The sequence below is a fragment of the Ostrea edulis genome, chromosome 1, assembly GCF_947568905.1.
Source record: "Ostrea edulis chromosome 1, xbOstEdul1.1, whole genome shotgun sequence".
Lineage (NCBI taxonomy): Eukaryota > Metazoa > Mollusca > Bivalvia > Ostreida > Ostreidae > Ostrea > Ostrea edulis.
The window spans coordinates 67,556,364-67,579,385 of record NC_079164.1 but is presented as its reverse complement, the minus strand read 5'-3'; the positions used below and the strand labels follow the sequence as shown (position 1 = coordinate 67,579,385).

Sequence of the window (23,022 nt, the reverse complement as noted above, 5' to 3'; positions counted from 1 at the left end):
GTTCACGTAGTTCCACACTCCTGTGACGTCATAAGATTTTGCAAAGTCAATGATTTAATGACTGGAACATAAATTTTGTTGGAGTCTTTATCAATAGTTATTGTTAAGATATTGTTACTCATAAAATATTTGAAAAGTCATAATTATGTTTGAATAATCAATGATATGTTTCAAAATATTGAATCCAAGGGCAATAACTCTGTTTTCATTAAAAAATTTATCAAGTCTATTATGCGATAGATTTCCTTTATTTTTCACAAACATTTTACCAAGTTGATAAAGAATCATTATCTGTGTCTTTTCATGAAATTACATAATATCTTAATCCCCGAATGATTTTGAATAGCTCAACTGTATGGTGCAAGACTTCGGGGTTTTTCCCCCCAAGGGGGGTATACATACTCTGGAAGCTATAGATTTGAAATTATTAAGGAAAGATGTGGATTTTTTTTTTCATAAATAACTATAACAGATGTACATCTACTAATATAAACAGAAAAAATGATAGGTAAACATTGATATAAGGAAAATATGTCCACATCTGTTTGTTTTTTTAACATTTTGGAGAATAATGCTACTTCAATAATTTTGCACATATCATTCTAAAACTTGATGAACATATTGAAAATGACTTGTGTTTTAGTTATTGACATGTTTCCTGATAAATAAATGTAATTAAAAAATATTTTGTTGTTTTTATTTTAAAATAACAACAAAAAAACGGTTTCCAATAAATTTCATAAAAATCTACACAGGGGTACATAACTTCAGTAGTGTCTGTAATGAAAATTAATATGGAAACCCTTTACTATTTTGCCTTTTTACATTACTCTGATTGTTAATTTATTGATTCCAAACAAAAAAATGCTACCTAAACCCCAAAAATCCAGGACTAAGGACCCACCTTAAAAAGAGCTCTAAGATGACGAACATACAAATTCATGAATGTATATACGTTTAATACTTATAATGTTCCCAAAGCTGGATTAAATAAAAACTGAATGTTTATTTTTATAATCATGTACATTTCTATTCATTAAAAAAAATGAATACAATTTGATTTTTCTTCTTTGTACTCTTATTTAACGTCGGGATCAAGATCCCGAAATTTTTTATCAATTTGACAACCCTAATTCCAATTCTTGAATGACGACCGAGTACTCGATCGGAAAGACAACCGAGTAACCGATTAATAATTTTTTTTATCAATTTGACAACCCTAATTCCAAGGGCAATAACTCTGTTTTCATTAAATTATTTATCAAGTCCATTATGCGATAGATTTCCTTTATTTTTCACAAACATTTTGCATATCTTTTAAAGAAACAGTTTCATGAAGTTGTTATGAACACTATTTTATCGTTCTAACCAGTTTTTGTGAAATTTTGATAATGCAATTTTCTGACGTTAATATCCGGTATATATGTATGCTAACTGATAAAAAAGAGTAGTAATACCGCAACATACTTATTTTATTCACTAATAAGTAAATGGGATTAGACAGCCCTCTTATATAGATGTAGCTCTACTTCAGTTCGATATATCTTTAGATAAAAAGAAAATAAATTGGAGTGAAAAAATTTAAATCTTTATTCTAGCTGATAGGAAACCCTCTAATTAAGATCATTGGAGGATTAACTGAAGTCACGACTAAGTTAATGCTGATTATGGTGAGATAATTCCTATACCACCACGAGTTTTATTGGGAACATTCAAGATTTTCTCTTTTAGAAGTTGCTTGGACATGGTTTCCACGACGTCTATTTACGCACGTCTCTCGTGGAATAACGCATTTAAAGATAGTCATCCCACAATTCATATCCATCTCCAACCAGCACTAAGTACATCGTTCAAGAACATGAACGACAACCGATTTAGTTTGTCCAATTCAACAGCTAATTTTTCTAATCTAACAAATCTATCGATAGTATTCAGTTTACTTTAAACAAAAACGAAAATTAGTGAGAGAATTCTGAATTCACGATTGAATACACTGTGTACAAATGTGGAAATCCAGCTGCAAAATACATTCTTCAGTATCCCATCACCTACCAGTTAGACAAGTAAATACATTCTTCAGTATCCCATCACCTACCAGTTAGGCAAGTAAAGGTTGCCATTTTGTGTTTGCTAGGGCTCTGAATAGGTTACTGTATATGCCTCAGCACGTTTTTGTATGCGTTTCCCCGCCTATCGTCTGTGTCCCCATTTCGTTACGTGATTTTAAAAATACAATACGGGAAACCTTAGACACCTGATTCTTGACAATAGCTTAACATTGTTTTCAAATATTGCCAGATCGGCCCCCGTAGCTCAGTGGTATAGCGTTTTCTTCGCAACCGGGAGGTCGTGAGTTCGAGTCGAGCCCTGCTCTAACCATGGCTGCATCAAACCTGAGAAGTAAAAACAGGTAGTGATTGCTCCTTCGCCAAACGCTTGACATTAAGAAGTGAGAATCACGGGCCTATCGGATATGAACTTAAGAACGGAGGTCCCGTGTCGAGACAGGCGTTGACTCGTTAAAGAACCCTCACTGCTACGGCCGTAAGCGTTAAGTTTGTGGTACTTCAACTACAGCTGGTGACGTCTCAGTACGAATGAAAATTCTCAACGGGACGATTTTAAATACTTGCGAACCGAATTCAATGTTAATCTCACAACTAATCAATAAAATGATGCTTCTTGTAGTTACTAATATCGATTAAAAGAAAAGATCACTCCAAAATTCGATAAGAAAAACACATAACTGTGGTCAACCGAATTTTCGCTGTCATTTGAGCGAACGAGTCACGTGACTCAAAACAAAGCTTTACAGTTTAAAAAATCCAGAGACTGTTTATGTGATGAAAGAACCCATAAAATCGATATTAGTAAGTACAAGAAGCATCTTTTTATTGATAAGTTATGAGGTTAATATTGAATTCGGCTCGCAAGTATTTAAAATCGGCCAAAGAATGCCGCCTCCAGCTTACGTAATGGCGCCGGTTCTGACGTTTTCCTGGCACGGTATATATATCAAAATCATAAAAAAGCCAGGAAAACGTCAGATATTTCGGACTACGAAACATCAAACTAATTTGATATTGGGAAACATAGTGTCTGACGTGTTTCATACCGGTCGATTTTGTCTGGATAACTCCGTTTACCTGATCAAGATATAGGGCTCATGGCGGGTGTGACCTGTTGACAGAGGATGCTTACCCTCCTAGACACCTGATCCCACTCTGGTGTGTCCAGGAGTTCGTGTTTGCACATTTATCTATTTTGTATTGCTTATGGGAGTTATGAGATTGATCAGTGTTCGTTATCTTCGCCTTTATGGGAGTTATGAGATTGATCAGTGTTCGTTATCTTCACCTTTATGGGATTTATGAGATTGATAAGTGTTCGTTATCTTCACCTTTATGGGATTTATGAGATTGATCAGTGTTCGTTATCTTCACCTTTATGGGAGTTATGAGATTGATCAGTGTTCGTTATCTTCACCTTTATGGGAGTTATGAGATTGATCAGTGTTCGTTATCTTCACCTTTATGGGAGTTATGAGATGATCAGCGTTCGTTATCTTCACCTTTCATAGTCTTATTCAGAAGTATATAATTATTAAATTCAATTCATAAACATGTAGTATATATACCATACGTCACATAGTAAATCTGGGTTTGATATAACTATGTTTATAAAAACTCGGAACCCCGTCACCCTACGACAGAACGTTTGCCTATAGTTTCTCAGTTCACATCAATCTGGGTCACCGTTTGTGCAACAACAACAAAAATATATAATCGTGCAAATGGAACACAAAACAACACACCGATATACCATTACAATTCACATTCTAATAACTTATAAAGGACCTCGTAATACTAATTACTATTAATTGTTGGAAGGCTAATTTCGAAGTTCTACCCGCGATTTCGATTGCAGGAATGCGGTAAATTGAGTAATGTCGACTGATCCGATTTGCTCACCAACTACAGTAATAGTAATGCTTGCGTGATCAACAGAATTGATAGGTTTTCATTGATATGTTCCATTTGCGTTTAATGAGCTTCGAATATTATATCAATGAAGTGACTATTTACACAATCAGCGACCATATTTCGTCAACTGCCTCTATTCAGACGTTCTACTTTCATAGTCTTTTCATCGGAACACGATCACGATCCCAATGGATGTAGAAATGTAACAATATAAAAATTAATTTCTTTGACAGCTGTCCATCAAACGTTACGAAATTCGAACTTGATCTGTAGTTTGCCTATCTGAAACTACATTGCAAATTTCAATTGAATCCTCGTAAGCAAAATGGAAAAAAGTCTGGAAAACCGAGAGACTGATTGTCAGACAGAGGGACGGCCGGATAGATGGAAAAGAAACCTATTGGTCCCCTTTGGTTTTACAAACAGGTAGGGGATTAATAAAGCAATTGACAATGAATAGTAAAACACCATCCCATACAAGTCAACAGAAATATGATGTTCCGGTGGACCATTGCACACGTTGACAATGGACGAATACCGAACCTTAACCACAAGGTAACGGATGTTCCTTCCTCTAGGCCTGGTCTTTGTATGGAAGACAGTCTTCTTTATTGTCATTTATTATTTTGCTGATGTTCATATTTTAACAGTTGATCTGTTTTATTAAAAAGCTAGAGTTGTTTCTGTTTACACAGCTTTTTGTACAAAAGTTATGGACATGACAACCTTGAGCTTAGAGAACCAAGCGGCTTTCATAGAGCACGGATTCTGACATTTGTTTTATTAGCATTATTATTTCTTTTTTCTCGACCTAATTTCACTTCACTTACAAATTTTTAAAAATCTTTCGATGAGCAAATTAAATTTGATGCTGTAAAAGTTTTCAATGAAAAGTGAATAACGAACAGTGATCAATCTCATGAACCAAATAAAGAATACATCAATTAAGAGTAAGGCAAATACGGACCCCTGGACACACCAGAGGTGGGATCAGGTGCCTAGGAAGAGGAAGCATCCCCTATTGACCAGTCACACTCGTCGTAAGTCCTCTGTCTTGATTAAGTAAACGGACTAATTCGTGATCAAAATTAGTGTAAAAAGAACGACCTAAAACTTGGTATGAAACACGTCAGACAGCATTTGACCCAATGATAGGTTGTATTGGCTAACTAGATCATTATAATGACCATAAAATTTGCGAAAAGCTGTCTTTAAATAAGACTGTTGAAACCCTTGTTACATCAACTTATTGCTCAGTAACTTACTTCAATTTAACAATTGATCATACGCAGAGCATGTTCTTGCATATCGAATCAGTTGAGAGACATTAACGCAATATACTGATAATGAAATATTGCTTCTTAGATATGGGAAGTTTACGATAGACAAGCTGACGTTATCCTGTCTGAGTGTCAGTTTGTCGTTAACATCTATGTTCAATAAAATATCAAATATGAAGCAAATATGGATGACCCTATAGTGTTTTATATTTCAAATTCATTGAGATATAACAAATCAACAAATAAATGAAAATAAACATTGTCTATAGATAAAATTTCGTCGATTTATCTAAATGATGAGTTGAAGGCCACAGCAAGAGAATTTTTCTTGTCATGTAGAAGCTTTTGAATAAATTCTTGAATAAAATATTAAGAATATAAAAACAGGTCAGCTAATAGAGGAGTTCAATTCGTTTCCATCGGAATTCCAAAAGACTATTGGAAGATTTGATCACCAAAGACAACGGAGATATTATCAGTAAGGAACTCAATTAATACAGAAACAACGCCTTTGTAGCAGACCAATTGTAAACGCTAAGCTTCGTACTTTGCCATTAGCGTGCTGAAAGACTGTCCTGACTTTGATTGAGGATGCGACCTCAGGTGATGTATTATCCTTTAATTATTTTTTATTATCATGGTAAAGTACACAGGAATAGCAAGGTTCTGACCCTTCAGTTGACTACAAACACAGATGTACAGAAACTTGAATGACACCATTATGCCAGATCTTGTGATGAAGATTTTTCTGTAAAAGATTTTCCAACCAAAATGTATGCCTTCTGTATTATTTCCGCTGAATTACAATACCGCCACAGATTAATTTTGTAGAGAGAAAAGATTCGAGTTAGTTATCCCTAATAAATTGCCATTGTTCTATCGGAACGAGTATTCCACTTGGCACAATGAAACCGCGGCATGTTAGTTTTTTGTGTCTTGCTACTTTGAAAGTTTGACTTAAAATCATGAAGACATTTCTTCGCTGTTACATGAAATCATGATGTTAAGTTCTGTGGCTCTGGGAAGAAAGAAAATTGATTACTATCTGTAAACCATATTCTCGTGTCTGGTTCCTGTAAATAGAAATAGAAAGGGCACTCCAGTTTCCTTCCATAGTCATGACCAATTTCCAAGCCGACGGGAAATATCCATAGAGTCGTTGTGAAATAGAGTTTAAAGGAAATCAAAATGGTACACATTATCGTTTTTGTTTTGTTTGTTTGCTTTACGTTCTTAGAGAACTTTTCACGCATATACAGACACCACCTACATTATCGTATGTAAAGCTACGCGACTGTTTGTGGCTGTAGTGTCCAGTCATGTGATATTGCCCTTTGACCCTAAATTCAATATCTAAGAGATTGAATGTTTGGAATTTGGCTCCTCTAGAATATTTCATTTACAGAGAGAGGTCACCAGCTTAAGGCGAATATACCTGTTTGGATAGGACCACATAACAGTGAGAGTTCATTATCGTGCCAACGCCTGACATGACACAGAATATCAAGGAATTTAACATCAAAATCATTTCTCAAATGTGATTTTTTTTTACCTTCTCAATAGGTTTTCAAGTAATCTAATTTTACTTTATCCCTCTACTTTTAAATCAATTCAATAGCATCTTCCATTTGTGCAGAAGCTACTTCCATCGAGCTGTATGAGTAATGCAATCACAGCCACAGTAAAACCAAAACTCTTTTGACTGGAATGCAGACCAAGAACGTTTTCTCTGAACAAATTAAACACTCTGGCATCTTACACTTTTATTCCTACAGAACAATACAAGCCATATGCCAATGCTATCATTTCGATATACATGCCAGAAATTTTGTTTTAATGGTATGGTTACAATACTTTTAATGCTTAAGACTGAAATGAAGAAACAATACATATATACAGTATATTTTGTGTATTTACTACACGAGAAATAACACAGGACAAGTACGAATAAGAAAACCAGACATTTACAAGCTGTCTTTTAAAGCCTTGCCTTTCAAATAATATACTTTATGAAGTCAAACGCAGTTTCATCAAACATGTTTTCCATCTCTGGAGACATGTAAGTTGAACACTCGGAGGGCACGTTGAACACGGATGAAAAGGGGATAGAGGTTTTGAAATTCCCCATGATCATGGACGTCCTTGTCTTTAAAGCTCCAGTCGAGGTCTTAATATTGATGGACGATGCTATGTCATAACAGCTCAATCCGTACCGATACTTAAAGGAGAACATGTCTACTGAAGTTGAAAAGGACGGTTTTACCGTATATTTGTAACTGCTTGCCCTAAGGGACCTTGATGCCGATCCGACTTTGAGACTACCAAGATAGACAGCGCTAGAAGGAATACAGTTTCTCGGAAAGGTTTTCGGCAGTCTGGTGACTCTACATCGGCCATTGGTTACGGTGTATCCTCTACCAGTGTTGAAGTCATTCAAGACATTCACCGTCACGTTTCCCAGACCCTGCACCATCACGACCGAGTAGGTGGCTATCTTCTTTTTTACCTCAGAATAGTAGTACCTTGTATTGGCCTGTAAACGAATAGAAAACATACTCATCACGCTCTAATACAGTTAGGAAAAGATGGATAAAACAGTTGCGTTCGATAGAAAAACAATTAGGACAACATACATTGAAGTAAATGTTTCTTCCCCTGGTAAAAGTGATACCAGACGTGTAGGCATCTCCTTGAAGAAGACGAGGAGCACAGCAGGTCACGGTGTCTTCAATGTCTTGGGCGCTGCACGCTAAGACGAAGAAAAGCAAAGCAACACAGACAGAATGCATACTGACTTCTCGAGAGACCCCAGAAAGCTGCGGTCAGACAAACTGCTGCTCGCCTTTTATCGGGACTTTCGGTCAGAGGGATGAACGATACTTAAATGTTTCAAGGTTAATTAACAGTAGTCATTGTATAAAGTAATCAATGTTATAAAATAGAAGTCATTCAAACATCAGATAATATAAGTATTCATGGCTGACAAACCTTCCTGTACTAAAGAGGTGTGATTTTGCTGATTTGACAGTTAAGTACACAGCTTTAAAATAAAGACATAGCTGCTCGCCTTTTATTGTGACTTTTGGTCAGTGGGATGGGGGAAGTGTACAATGCAGTGAATGTCAATGTTAGTGAACAGTTGCCTGTGTAAAAAGTATGATTAACACTATATTAAAGGCTTATTCTTTGTGTATAAAATCTGTATAGTCATCGAAAACATCCGTCTGATGAACTATCCCGTGCAAATGCAAATTATGCTGATGTAAACATTTCGGAAACTGTTAAGTCGTCGATGGACTAGGTTAAATATTAATTTTAAAAGCGATGATTTGCTATGACAGGTACAGTTATCATGTTTAACACGTGATCAATATAATATTTGTGTTCCCCAGTACCCCTCTTGCTTGTCGTAGAAGACGACTAAATGGGGCGGGCCTTCGTATGTAACCGCAAAACCCGAGGTCCTGTGTCACGATGAAGATCCCTCCCTGCTCAAATGCCGTAAGCGCCGAGCATAGGCTTAAATTTTACAGTCTTTCACCGGCAATAGTGATGTCTCCATATGAGTGAAAAATTCATACAACATACAACCAATCAATTGCAATTCTAAATGCACATCAGGTCACAATACTCATTATCGAGCACTCCTCAAGAATATCCTCAGTGAGCACAAGACAATGTGAACCAACTTGATAAAATGAATATAACATTTGAATATTTTGATTCCATTAAAATCTCTGGCAAACAAGAAACGAAAAATTAAAAGTCTCAATGAAAGCTAGGGTGGCTGATGTCGAAGAGAGTCAAGATTATATATTTCTTAGATCTCTTGACGACAACAAGAAGAGTACGGTCAAAGCAATAGATGATTAAAAAACGAACTGATTTGAAATCGGTCATAAAAAAATTCAATCAAAATAAACGACCATCTCAGAGAAGATGTCCTGATATCAGTAAAAAAAATTGAAATGGAACTTAAATGTAGGTCGATGCAAGATAGTCTTTTGTTTCATGGAGTGAATAAAACCAAGAGAGAAAAAATTGAAAACTATGATGACATATGCGCCTCTAACTTAGATTACAGGATATTCTCATTGAAAGGGTTCATGGAATGGGCAGAAAAAGCAATGATTAGTATCGCCCAATAATGGCGAAATTTGTCAGATTTCCACAATGTGATATGATACAGAAATATGCTCACAAACTTGAACGTACATTTCAATTTCCGAGCAGTTTCCTCAAGAGATCCAGGAAAGAAGAAAATTCCTACATGAACGGTGAATATAACAAACAGAGTAGCAGCCAATTTCGACATTTGAATTTTTGCGCCAATATGTACACGTTATCTGCGTGTTACGTCATAGTTTTAAGGGCACATATATTTTTTCTGTATGCACGAGCTCGCGGGAAAGAACGTGTGTATGTTCCCGTTTAGCTGGACATTTGTACTGAACTACTGTTTCCTAGAGATACTACTTATTCGGTAAGACAATTATGAACATTAGCACATTCCATACATTTGTTTCAAAACGTCTATTTATTTGAATTGATACAGTTTATAAAGTATGTTCTATGAGTAAATACATGTGTATGTAGTTCATGTCCCGAATATTTATGCAAACTATGTTCACAGAATTACAGTGTTGTGCAATATAATTCACCAATAGTGTAAAGATATATATGACATAGTAAGACCGTGTATCGATATTAATTTACTCATAAGGTGCAAACTGGTTGCACTCAAACTTTTTGTAACTTGAGGGGCACTAACTCTGTTTTTGTTGTGCACTACAAATGCTCTTTATATTTGTTTTAATTTCTATCAGAGTACTGCTTGTTTAGTGCAGTTTGTGTTATAAACAGCAATTTTCTGTATTGAAATCAGTTTTTGGATAGTTTGAATTATTATTATACATGATCATATGTGTTGTCAGTATCAATTCATTGTTTACAATTATTGTTTCGTTTTAACAGTATATCGTATGAAGTTGAGGAAAGTTACATGATGTCAATCATTGACTTAATAAATATCCAGGCATTAGACGAGTTATGTTTCAAGTCATTTTGGACAGTCGCCAGTACTCCTATAAGGAATACAAAATAGAGAGTTGGGCAAACACAGGTCCCTGGATATATCATAGGTGGGATCAGGTGCCTAGGAGGAGTAAGCATCCCCTGTCCACCGGTCACACACGCCGTGAGACCTATATCTTATTAGGTAAACGGAGTTATCGGTAGACAAAATCAGTGTGCCAAAAACGGCCCATCAATCGGCATGAAACAAATCAGACAGCATTTGACTTAATGATAGGTTGTTTTGGCAAACTACATTGTTATAACGACTATAAAATTTGCGAAATGCCGACTTTAAACGAGACTGTTGAAACCCCCGCACCATCAACTTGTTTCTCAGTAGTCTGCCTCGATTTAAAAACTGATCATACGCAGAACAAGCTCTTGTGTATTGAATCAGTTGAGAGAAATAAACACCATGTGCAGGCGAAATTGGAATACTGCTACATAAATATGGGAAATTGACGATGGAGAAGCTGTAATCACCAAACATTCAAAGAAGTAAAGGAAAACTAGAGAAAAGCATTCTTCGAAAAGGATAAGTTCACAAGAGGCCCACAGGCCTTATCGGTCCCCTGAATACTAGTGAAAAAGTATCACTACTTCCATAGGCTATGAAATTTAGAAAAAAAATTCCCTGTTCTGAATATCTAAGCTAAATTCTAATGTTCAGCAACAGTATAAAACAAAATGTGTTCTTAAAACTTCACTTCCCCCAAAAGTGCATATACTGATGAAAGGCTTTAATTAAATAATAGGTGTATTAACATTAAAACATCAAAATATATGACTAATTTGGACTCATACTAAAGTCATAACCCTGGGTTTTGATTGAAATTCACCATTTTTTGTACATTCTTTTCTGCTATTTCTAAGTATACATTTAGATTTTATACAGTATCAGCAAACTTACACATAAATACTATATACTAAGTTTGGCCCCACCCAGGGGTCAGAACCCTTACTCTGGGATCATCAAATTTACAATCTTGGTAAAGGACTACCTTCTCTATCCATTTAGTTTCAATTTAGTATCAACAGCACTGAAGAAGATGTTATTTAAGTGTTTTACACGTACACACTCTATAACAAGTCTGACCCTGCCCTGGGGTCAGAACCCCTACCCCGGGGATTATGAAATTACAATTTTGGTAGAGGCCTTCCTGCTCTCCATCACCATGCATTTAGTTTTTCTTACACGTGTGTGGTTCTTGAGAAGATTTTTGGAAATTGGTCAATTTTGGGCAGTTTTTACCCTGCCCCTAAGGCCCCAGGGGTGCAGAAATACTGAATTTACAATTTATGTCCCCCTTGTTCCAAAGATGCTTTATACCAAATATGAAAAGAATTGGAATGATAGTTATCAAGAAGAAGTTAAAAATGTCTATTGTTCACACATTAATAACTGACCATTTTGACCCCACCCTGATACCAAAATATCTACCCCTGGGATCATCAAATTTACAATTTTGGTAAAGGACTACCTGCTCTTTCTAAATATCTATTTAGTTTCAATATAGTATCAACAGCACTAAAGAAGATCTTATTTAGGTGTTTTACACATAAACACCATATACTAAGTTTGGCCCCACCCTGGGGTCAGAACCCCTACTCCGGGGATCATGAAATTTACAATTTTGGTAAAGGCCTTCTTGCTCTCCATTACCATGCATTTAGTTTTTCTTACACGTTTGCGATTCTTGAGAAGATTTTTTGAAAATTGGGCAATTTTGGGCAGTTTTTACCCCGCCCCTAAGGCCCCAGGGGTTTTGAAGACCTGAAATTTACAATTTATGTCCCCCTTGTCCCAAAGATACTTCATACCAAATTTGAAAAGAATTGGACTGGTAGTTATCAAAAAGAAGTTAAAAATGTTAACCCAAGACGGACGACGCACGACAACCGATTGCAATAGGTCACGTGAGTTTACTCAGGTGACCTAAAAATGCCGAAGATGAGGGAATGAGAGCAGTACAGAGATCGCCGACTAAGGACATACTAGAAGGATCTAGAAAAGTGGTCGGCGATATGGTGGTCGTGAAACCTTTTCACAAATATATAATGTCGAACTTTTTAATTAGAAAAACAGGCATGTAACTATATGTAAAACTTATAGGGTACCAATTTTGATGCACCAGATGCGCATTTCAACAAATAATGTCTCTTCAGTGATACTCAACCGAAATGTTTGAAATCCGAAATAACAATGAAGTTTTAGAGCTATTTTAGGGAAAAACAGTGTGCCAAAAAAGTGGAGTCAAATTCGTCTAAGGATAAGAGCTATTGCGTAAGGGAAATAATCCTTAATTTTGAAACGAATTTCTAAATTTTATAACAACAATTAAATATACATCCGTATTGTCAAGCTGGAAACGAAGTATTTAGCTACTGGGCTGTAGAGACCCTCGGGGACTTATAGTCCACCAGCAGAGGCCTAGACCCAGGGGTGATAATGTAAAACTTATAGGGTACCAATTTTGATGCACCAGATGTTTAACACTAGAACCAGGGATATGTCAAATTTTAACAGTAGAACCAGGGATATATCAGATTTTAACACTAGAACCGGGGATTTTTCAGATTTAACAGTAGAACCAAGGATATATTAGATTTAACAGTAGAACCAGGGATATATCAGATTTAACACTAGAACGAGGGATATATCAGATTTAACAGTAGATCCAGGGATATATCAGATTTAACAGTAGAACCAGGGATATGTGAGATTTAACAGTAGATCCACGGATATATCAGATTTAACACTAGAACCAGGGATATATCAGATTTTAACACTAGAACCAGGGATATGTCAGATTTAACAGTAGAAACAGGGATATGTCAGATTTAACAGTAGAACCAGGGATATGTCAGATTTAACAGTACATCCAGGGATATATCAGGTTTTAACAGTTGAACCAGGGATGTTTCAGATTTAACAGTAGAACAAGGGATATGTCAGATTTAACAGTAGATCCAGGGATATGTCAGATTTAACAGTAGAACCAGGGATATATCAGGTTTTAACAATAGAACCAGGGATATGTCAGATTTAACAGTTGAACCAGGGATTTGTCAGATTTTATTCTTTATGGTTACGTCAACAAACAAAATCATTTGAACTGTGACTTTTCGGGTCGCATGGGGCTTATTTCACATATAGATGCCTCATGAAATTACTTTAATTTGGTACCAAGACTTATGACCCTGTAACCTTGGACTTTGGCCTACTTTTCAAAAACATTAACCTGTGCTATATTTTTTTTTAACCAAGAGTGACAGGAATTTAATATTTCACATATAAATGCCTCATTAGAAGACATTTCTTTTCAATTGTTACCAGAACCATTGACCTTCAACTTTAACCCTCTTTTCAAACAGATTAACCTTGGCTATATCTTTTGAACCAAAGGGATTTGATATTTCATATTAAGATGCCTCATGGCCGAGCCTTATATATGGTATGAAAACGTTTGACCTAGTAACTTTGGACTTCGACCTATTTTGTCAAAAACTTTAACCTTTTGAACTTAAAGGATAGGTCAAGTAGTGTCATGCTTCCCGGCGAGCTATGTTGTCTTCTGATAACTTGAATTTAATAATAAATTCACGAAATCAAAAAGAAAAGAAGAAAAAACTACTCTCACATCAAGGAAGAAAAACAATATTTGTATTCACGACAGATGTCACTAAATAACGAAACTTAATGGTATGTATCTTGCTTAACGTCTCGCTCGAGATTTTTTCACTCATATGGAGACGTCACTAAGACCGGTGAAGGGCTTCAAATTTAGGCCTATGTTCGGCGCTTATGGCCATTGAGCAGTGAGAGTTCTTTAGCGTGCCACACCTACTGTGACACGGGTCATCCGTTTTTAAGGTCATCTCCGAGGACCCGTGACATTCACACCTGATGCCGAGCGTTTGGCAATGTTCTTTGTTAAAATATTGGAGTAATATGCTAGTTGAAGATAATTGTTTTATTAGAAAATGCTACGAAGAAATGCATATCAATTGTAAAAAAAAAAAAAAAAAAAAAAAGTCATATAAATTGTGCTTTAGATATACAATTTTGATGCAACTCGAATTAACAGAAATTTGGAGAAATTGATACACTATAGAACATATTTTAGCAAATTATCAAACAAGGAGTTGTTCATCAAGCAAAACAAGAAATACTCGCAAAGACCATGTTCATTTTATAAATATTCTATTGATGGACATCATGCACGATGTTATTTAAGAAAATTACTGTGAAGCATCAAATATTTGTATCTAAACTACAACTATACTTACATATCGTAGCAATAAAAACTGGTGGATATAAAAATACAAAGCAAACGGATGTTATCATTCATGTATGAATAGTGTCACACTGAGTGTTGCAGACGATTACCGTGCAGGGAGCGGCCGATATCTTCAATTTTTTGATTGTGTTAGAAAGAGCGTATGGGGAAATGAGGAATTATTTTTGATAGAATAATTCCTTATTAATAACATGTATAAAATTTCTATAAATAAAAATAAATATAATTCTTAATTGTTATTATTAATATGTTTCGGTTTTACTCATTATTAATCACACACTATAATTTTATACAAAGTTTTTGCAAGAAGTACTTCCGGGAAAGGCAGTAACTCGTTATAAACTCCGGTTAAATAATTATTCTGACCTGAATATGCTACAGCTACAAATTTTTATTTATATTTTGGTTATTGAGGTGTATAAAAATATCGGCGTGCAAATCGGAGTTGCAGACACCGCATATAATAGGAATGACCACGTGACATAGATCTGGGATATCAGTACGATACTGCATGTTTGTTTTCTTGCTAACCACATTTCGTATCTGTAATCCATTGAAACTCATGGCATTTCAACATCAGCTTCTTAAATATAAATTATCATTCATGTAGCCAAATAAACAAGAAACTTGAATTAAAGCATATGAAAAACACAAAAAAAAATCTCCAGATGTGTTTTTAAAAAAAATATTCATCTTTGCTTAAATTCAGTATGCAGATATACTAATCCCACTTAAATTTCTGAACACTTGCATTTATAAGTGTACTTTTACATTTTTCATCTTCAAATGATGTGTTTAACTGTTTATCATAACGCTCTTAAAACTTATTACAATAGTGTATTTTCTATTTGAATTATATTTCATTCATTTACGTGTTTTTTTTAAATCACTAATGTTCTTACATAAATGAGAGTATTAGTGCTTTTTATAAAGTGAGTATTTAAATTGACTGGTTCTTTTTCCATTTTTAAATACACTGGTCGCGGTAGCTTGTCGACGCGATCGCTTTGTAACCAGGATGTCGTAAGTTCGAGCCCTGCTCGCGCCATGGAAGCGTCAAACTTAAGACGTAGATATAGGTATAGTGATTGATCGGCGTTTAGAAGGGTTGTTCAGATATGACCTTATAAACAGAAGTCAGGTGGCGCGTAAGGCGTTGGCACGTTAATAAACCCTCCCTGGTAGGCCGTCAGCGCTAAGCATAGGTCTAAATTCGTGGTAGTTCACCTACAGCTGGTGACGTCTCAATATGAGTGAAACAATCTCGACGGGACGTAAAACAAATAAACAACCAAATGAATAAAAGATGCCATACTACAATTCCTGTGCGTTTCCATAGAAATTGTTTAAAATGCTAAACCTTTAGCGGTCAATTTGATGCTTTGCATCAACATACCTTGTATCAGTCAACCATCTATACAAAGATAGGGCCTAATCGTAGAGGGTTTATTTCAAAATAGTATTATTAAAAACCAGTCAATGTTCAAATTAATACGATTGTTTAATACAGAAAAGTATGAGTAACCTTGGATAAAATCCATCTCAGCTCGATTTCATTATGTGCTTTAGGGGGTCAAATTGCATAGTCATACCTATGTGATATATATGTTGTTGCTTGTTGTTTCTATTCATTCTGACCCCCATCAGTTCAGTTTGATAAACACCATTTCAAAATAAATGACATTTTTACAATTCACATAAATATCCTGTTTTTACTGCCACTGAGTCGTCCACTTCTGTTTCATACTTGGATATGTTATTGAAAGTAGATACTAACGGCAAACTAACAACTCCACTTTATGACAAACGGGATGATTTCAGCTTCTCCATCATCAACTTCCTATATTTATGTAGCATTATTTCATAATCACCTGCATATGGTGTTTATATCTCTCAACTGATTCGATACGCAAGAATTTGTCCTGTGTATAGCCAGTTTTTAAATCGAAGCAGGCTACTGACAAACAAGTTGATGGTGCGGGGGTTTCAACAGTCTCGTTTAAAGTTTGCCAATACAACCTGTCATTGGGTCAAATGCTGCCTGACGTGTTCCATACCGATTGTTAGGCCGTTCTTGGCACACTGATTTTGACTACGGATAACTCCGTTTACTTGATCAAGATATAGGGCTCACGGTGGGTGTGACCGGTCGATAGGGGAAGCTTACTCCTCCTAGGCACCTGACCCCACCTCTGGTATAGCCAAGAGTCCGTGTTTCCTCAACTCTCTATTTCGTATTGCTTATAGGAGCTAGTTATGAGATTGATCACTGTTCGTTATCTTCACCTTTCATCAAACAACAAGCAGAAACGTACTTGGGAAGATCATATTAACTAAGGAACATAAAGTACATGCTCATCAGCGTGTAACTGAGAAACACATTCAATGTTTGACCACTGTCGTGTACTGTTACTATGTACAGTGTGTGTACATTCACTACCCTCCTGTACACGTATCGCGTCCATGTGTCTGTTGTATAATTAGCTATTGTATAATTAGCTGTATACAGATACAAAAACTTAACTGATTACCAATAAACATACACTAGTAATTAAAGTTTTCTGTGAAACTCATAAAACTAATGGCATTTTAGAATAACAAGAATCTATTAAAATCTAACATATTTTTATTTCAAAATCAATTTGCCAATTAAACATTAAATTTATTTAATTTCTATTCTTCAGCTGAACGAATTACACATTGAAAGCAGTGACTAATTAAGGTGTTCTTATAATCAATCATCAAAACAATTTCAAAGGCATGCATTTAAACTGTCTTTATCATTTCCTTTCAAATGATAAAATTGATGAAATCATATGACATGCCCTCGTCGAGGTTTTCATCCTCTGGTGACGTGTTACATTGGTAGGGCACGTTGAACACGGATGGGAACAGGATGGAGGTTTTGAAATTTCCCATGATCATATCGGTGGTTGACAATAAAGCTCCAGTCGAGGTCTTAGAGACTGTGGACAATGCTACGTCATAACAGCTCAATCCGTACCGATACTTCATGGATTCCACATTGACGGAAGTCGAAAAGGACGGTTTTACTGTCCACATGTAACTGCTAGTCGTAAGGTAATTTCTTGGCGATCCGACTTTGAGAGTACCGAGATAGACCGCGCTAGAAGGAACGCAGTTTCTCGGAAAGGTTTTCGGCAGTCTGGTGACTCTACATCGGCCATTGGTTACGGTGTATCCTCTACCAGTGTTGAAGTCATTCAAGGTCTTCACCGTCACGTTTCCCAGACCCTGCACCATCACGACTGAGGTGGTGGCTATCTTCTTTTTTGCCTCAGAATAGTAGTACCTTGTATTGGCCTGTAAACGAATAGAAAACATATTCAACACGCTCTGATACAGTTAGGAAAAGATGGATAAAACAGTTGCGTTCGTTGAAAAAAAAGTAGAACAACTTACACTGAAATAATATTTTCTTCCCCTGGTAAAAGTGATACCAGACGAGTAGGCATCTCCTTGAAGAAGACGAGGAGCACAGCAGGTCACGGTGTCTTCAATGTCTTGGGCGCTGCACGCTAAGACGAAGAAAAGCAAAGCAACACAGACAGAATGCATACTGACTTCTCGAGAGACCCCAGAAAGCTGCGGTCAGACAAACTGCTGCTCGCCTTTTATCGGGACTTTCGGTCAGAGGGATGAACGATACTTAAATGTTTCAAGGTTAATCAACAGTAGTCATTGTATAAAGTAATCAATGTTATTAAATAGAACATCAGATAATATAAGTACTCATTGAAAACTACTTTGCTGAAAAACCTTCCTGTACTAAAGAGGTGTGATTTTGCTGATTTGACAGTTAAGTACACAGCTTTAAAATAAAGACATAGTAAAATATTATTGAGACAGCTATCTACAACTATCCTAAATGGCACGAGTCTACATATATTTTGTTGTAAAGTAAGGGGAAGTATAGCTATGACGGAGCTTGTACTCAATACTCATACAATTAAAACTAGTAGACGTAAAATATACTTTTGAAAAGGAACAATGTACAATGCTGTATGTGAGGTGTGTGTAGGAGAAACTGCGTTTAAAGACGATCAAAATGCATGGTAGAGAAATGGTATTGTATTGCTGGCTTGGGTTCTGATATAATATGTCATAGTTTATACTACCCGCCTTAATTCTTCCAGATAACTTGATTTACTGTAGATTTATATACCCCAAAAGGGATTATTACACTTGAGCGACTTATCTCAGATAGTAATGTATACTGATCTAAAAACCTTTTACTTAAAAATTTATTTATTATTAACACAAAACTGATGTAAACGCCGGGTTAATAATCAAAGTATCACAGCTACTAATGATAATTACAGTGTGTACATTTTGTCCCAAAGAGGAGGAAACTATAGTACATATACTATGGGAATGTAATTGTGTTCAATCATTTCTAGATGATTTTGAAGTTTATTTAAAAAGAGAACAATATCTTCGCTAGACAAGGGTTTACGATCCGCTCCGCTTCTCTACAGTAACGGAGAGGATCGTAAACCATTGGCTAGCGAAGATGAGATAACAAATTATCAACTACCGGTAGTCTTTACAAAAGTCTTTTGTGATAGGCATCCTTGAGAAAAACAAGGGTATACAATATATTCTCATCCTTTGATTAAAGTGTCATATTTATACAGCAAGGTGTACAGGGAAAACCACAGGGGCTAAGCCCGTTTTGGGCCCGAACTCTGTGATACCATTTATGATATCACAGAGTTCGGGCCCAAAACGGGCTTAGCCCCTGTGGGGAAAACATTGAGTGTGTGTTTTGCAATATCATTTTTAAAGTTCCATGAAACACAAAAATTTATCTCTTATAGAAATGGTGATACTGAAAAATTTGATGGCCTTTGGAACAGATTGAACCAAACTTTTTCATAGCTCTCTCTCTCTCTCTCTCTCTCTCTCTCTCTCTCTCTCAAATAACTAGATATTTCTGTAATTCTATATCGTATTATAAAGATATACAATGAAATATATACAGAATGTTTGTTGAATTTTTTTTTTTTACAGTCATTAACAGTTTAAGGTCACTCAAGTTAAATATCAAGTGTGCCCTCCACAAGCACCAATGACTGCCTGATAACGCCTTCCCATGGACGCAATTAAGTCTTTAAAATTATCTACAGATGTTGTTCCACTCCGACTACAGATCTCGGGTCAGTCGTGGCAAAGTTTGAAGCTGCGGTTGTCTTTGACGGATGCGCGTATCCAGTTCGTCCTATGCATATTCGATAGGGTTCAAATCTGGTGGTTTGGATGGCCAAGGAAGAACCTTGATATTGTGTCTTTGCAGAACCTTGATGTTGTGTCTTTGCAGAACCTTGATATTGTGTCTTTGCAGAATCACGTGTTAGACGAGCAGTATGTGGTCTGGCGTTGTCATGTTGGAATACTGCTCCTAGATGCTGCATTATTGGAACCAAGTTTGGCTGAATGACTTCATCAATATACCGTTGAGCCGTCAGTGTACCCTGTTATCAAAATGCCATATATGTGAACTAATGCTGCCCTGCCTGTATAGGATATTGCTGACACATCATAGCACTACCCCTCCAAATTGATCAGCCTCCCGGCTGCAATTTTGCGCAATTCGTTCATTTGGGCGCCCATAGACTCTGACCGAGTCTTCCATCAGACCTCTGAAGTAATAATATCACTGGTATTAAACTGATGATAGTAACGATCGTTACTATCATCCCAAGATGGTGGAAGGAAATTCCGGAAAGACCACGTTTACTTATCACATCTATTTGTATTGTTTATTTGCGAATGATATCTAGGTAAGAAATATCATACACTAGCAACAATTACGATCAAGTGTTATTTTATCTTTTATACGGCTCATATGAACAGAAAATTCGTGGTTGAAAAAACAACGAGGATGATAGTAACGGAATGAATGATGATGATAACGTAAGAACTTTCCTGATCTTTTGAAGGTAACCTTCGTCATCCTAACAAGATACAAAGTAATTATGAAATACGAAATGCCCCTGACCTTTCACTGAATATACTTCTATGTGATGTGTTTTCTTCTAAAAATTCATCAGTTTAAATTTTACAAAAATTATGATGATTTCACCATCTGCAAAATACATTCCTAAAAGCGTATTCGACACAGTAAATCATCAGATACCTTACATTGCTATTTTAACAACATGCAACTACATTTAATACTAAAATGAAAATGAGATCTAAATCTTTAACATGTCTTCATCTTGATAGCATTTCAATATAAACAAATACACAGTATATCACTTCAAGGTGTTTTAACATCAGGATGAGAGGTGAAAATAACGAACAGTGATTAACCTCATAACTCCTATAAGCAATACAAAAAAAAAGTTGGGCAAACACGGACCCTTGGACACATCAGAGGTGGGATCAGGTGCCAAGGAGGAGTAAACATCCCCTATCGACCGGTCACATCCGCCATGAGCCCTATATCTTGATCAGGTAAACGGAGTTATCTGTAGTCAAAATCAGTGTGACAAGAACGGCCTAACACGTCAGACAGCATTTGACCCCATGATAGGTTGTATTGGCAAACTAGATAGTCAAAACGACCGTAGAATTTGCGAAATGCTGACATAATCAGGTGCATGATCAGAATCTTCCGCAACAGAGATATCTACTGAGTCCTCGTCCAGTGCAAGATGATTTAATATGATCAAAAGTAATCAGAGCTCCAGATAAGGTGCGTATCAACGTAAATACTCATTAAATTTGACCAAATACGCATTTAAGTTGAAAATCATGCGTACAATTACGCATTAGCGAATGTAAATACGCTTTACACTCCCAAAGTAATGCGTATTAGTCCGCGTATTTGTGATACATGTACAATGTAGTATGATATAAATATGAATTATCTATTCATATACCGGTATATGAATTAAGATTAGCCCAGGGCTTGATCATACATGATATTTAGCGCTATGAAATACGTTTTGATGACAGTCACAATTTTGAAAAATTGGAAGAGTTAACTCAAAACACTATTATATAGGCCTACTTGTTATACTTTCTTTCTTAAAGAGTTAGTGTGCAGTCGAAAGCACAGAGGAAAAAAAACATATTATCAATCGTGGACGAATGATATACAAAATTGGATCATAATCATGTGACTGAGTGGCTGACATATTCAAATTTGATGCATCAATGATAAATATCAAATTCCCAATGACAATGAATAGTTTTACATGTGTAATAAAAAGAACTGCAAATGATTTCCCCCATAAATAGCTGGAGCGGCCTTTTAGTATAAACTTTAAGTTAAAGTTTAACGGAAGAAGTATCGTTTATCTGGTTACATCTTCTGTGCAAAAGACAAAAGATAATCAGTAAATTAACAAAATACACTTTTGAATTTTTCTGAAAAGCAAAATACGTATTGATTTGAATCAGGGAGTAAATACTCTTTGTGGTCAAAAATTATCTGGAGCTCTGAGTAATGCAGGTTGTTAGCTGACCTGTTTTTATATTCTTATGAAGCGGAATTTATTCAAAAACTTCTAGGTGAGAAGAAAAATTATCTTCTTGTGGCCTTCAATACGGCATTTAGATATAGCAATGATGTTTTATCTATCAGCAATAATAATTTTCATTAATATGTCAATTCAATATATCCCCGTGAACTCGAAATAAAAGACACAACAGTCATCCTCTTCTACTTCCAGTGCTCGAGCTGGGCTTCCCCATTTTCGCCAATAGCGAATTTTTTTCAAAAATGGCGAAAAAAAATTGAAAGTGGCGAAAATCCCTTTTTGCAATAAATTAAATCCTTTGTCAGTAAAGCATTATCGCCTGTTTGTTTGTGCAGTCAAAATCTGTTTATTCAGTCAACGCGTGCGACCAGAAATCTCGCGTCGCTCCAGTGCACACAGAGCTGGTCACAGCCTCAGGTAATATATGGCTGCAGAAAAGTCGGTGATTATGTAGTAAAGTACATCGGACAGCTGTTTACCCTGCTGTGGTCAATTGTTTAACATTTAAAGTCTTATTCATTATCGTGTTATCATCTCCACATTAATGTCAATTCTTAACCAGAGAACCGACCGGTAATTAAATTGACCGTATTATTGTGTATAATGTATATATGAATACATCAATTGTTTGTTTTTGCGGCCAAACTCATTGATTACAAGATTTTGATGTGTTTGATTTTAGTTCGAATATTTCATAAACAATGCGGTCGGTCACCATTGATATGGACATAGCAATTTTAATACATAATTTTCTTTGAAGTTCGGTGCGCAACAGTATAAAAATGCTAATCTAATAAGACTATATGCACCCCATTCTATTTTGAAACTGAACTTGTAGCTTCTGACCCTAGTCAGTCTAAAATAAAAAAAA

At 35.9% G+C, this 23,022-nt stretch overlaps 1 protein-coding gene and 1 long non-coding RNA gene across 2 annotated transcripts; both read right to left on the bottom strand.

The window, feature by feature from the left end:
* Window positions 1-7,011: 7,011 nt before the first annotated feature.
* LOC130046422 (uncharacterized) lies at window positions 7,012-15,337 on the bottom strand. The gene is made up of 2 exons (XR_008800821.1): window positions 7,897-15,337; window positions 7,012-7,796 (listed from the first exon to the last, which is right to left on the bottom strand). It is a non-coding gene; the product is annotated as an uncharacterized LOC130046422 (long non-coding RNA).
* A 1,911-nt stretch (window positions 15,338-17,248) lies between these two features.
* Window positions 17,249-18,416, bottom strand: LOC125646332 (uncharacterized). The gene is made up of 2 exons (XM_048872585.2): window positions 18,064-18,416; window positions 17,249-17,964 (listed from the first exon to the last, which is right to left on the bottom strand). The coding sequence occupies exons 1-2, from the start codon at window positions 18,217-18,219 to the stop codon at window positions 17,431-17,433; spliced, it is 690 nt and encodes a 229-aa protein (XP_048728542.2). The 5' UTR covers window positions 18,220-18,416; the 3' UTR covers window positions 17,249-17,430.
* Between the last annotated feature and the right edge of the window lie 4,606 nt (window positions 18,417-23,022).

Coding starts and splice junctions, on each gene's coding strand:
- LOC125646332 (XM_048872585.2), bottom strand. CDS start 18,219: ATGCATTCTGTCTGTGTTGCTTTGCTTTTCTTCGTCTTAGCGTGCAGC. Junction 17,965..18,063: donor GAAGAAAATATTATTTCAGT/GTAAGTTGTTCT, acceptor ATTCGTTTACAG/GCCAATACAAGGTACTACTA.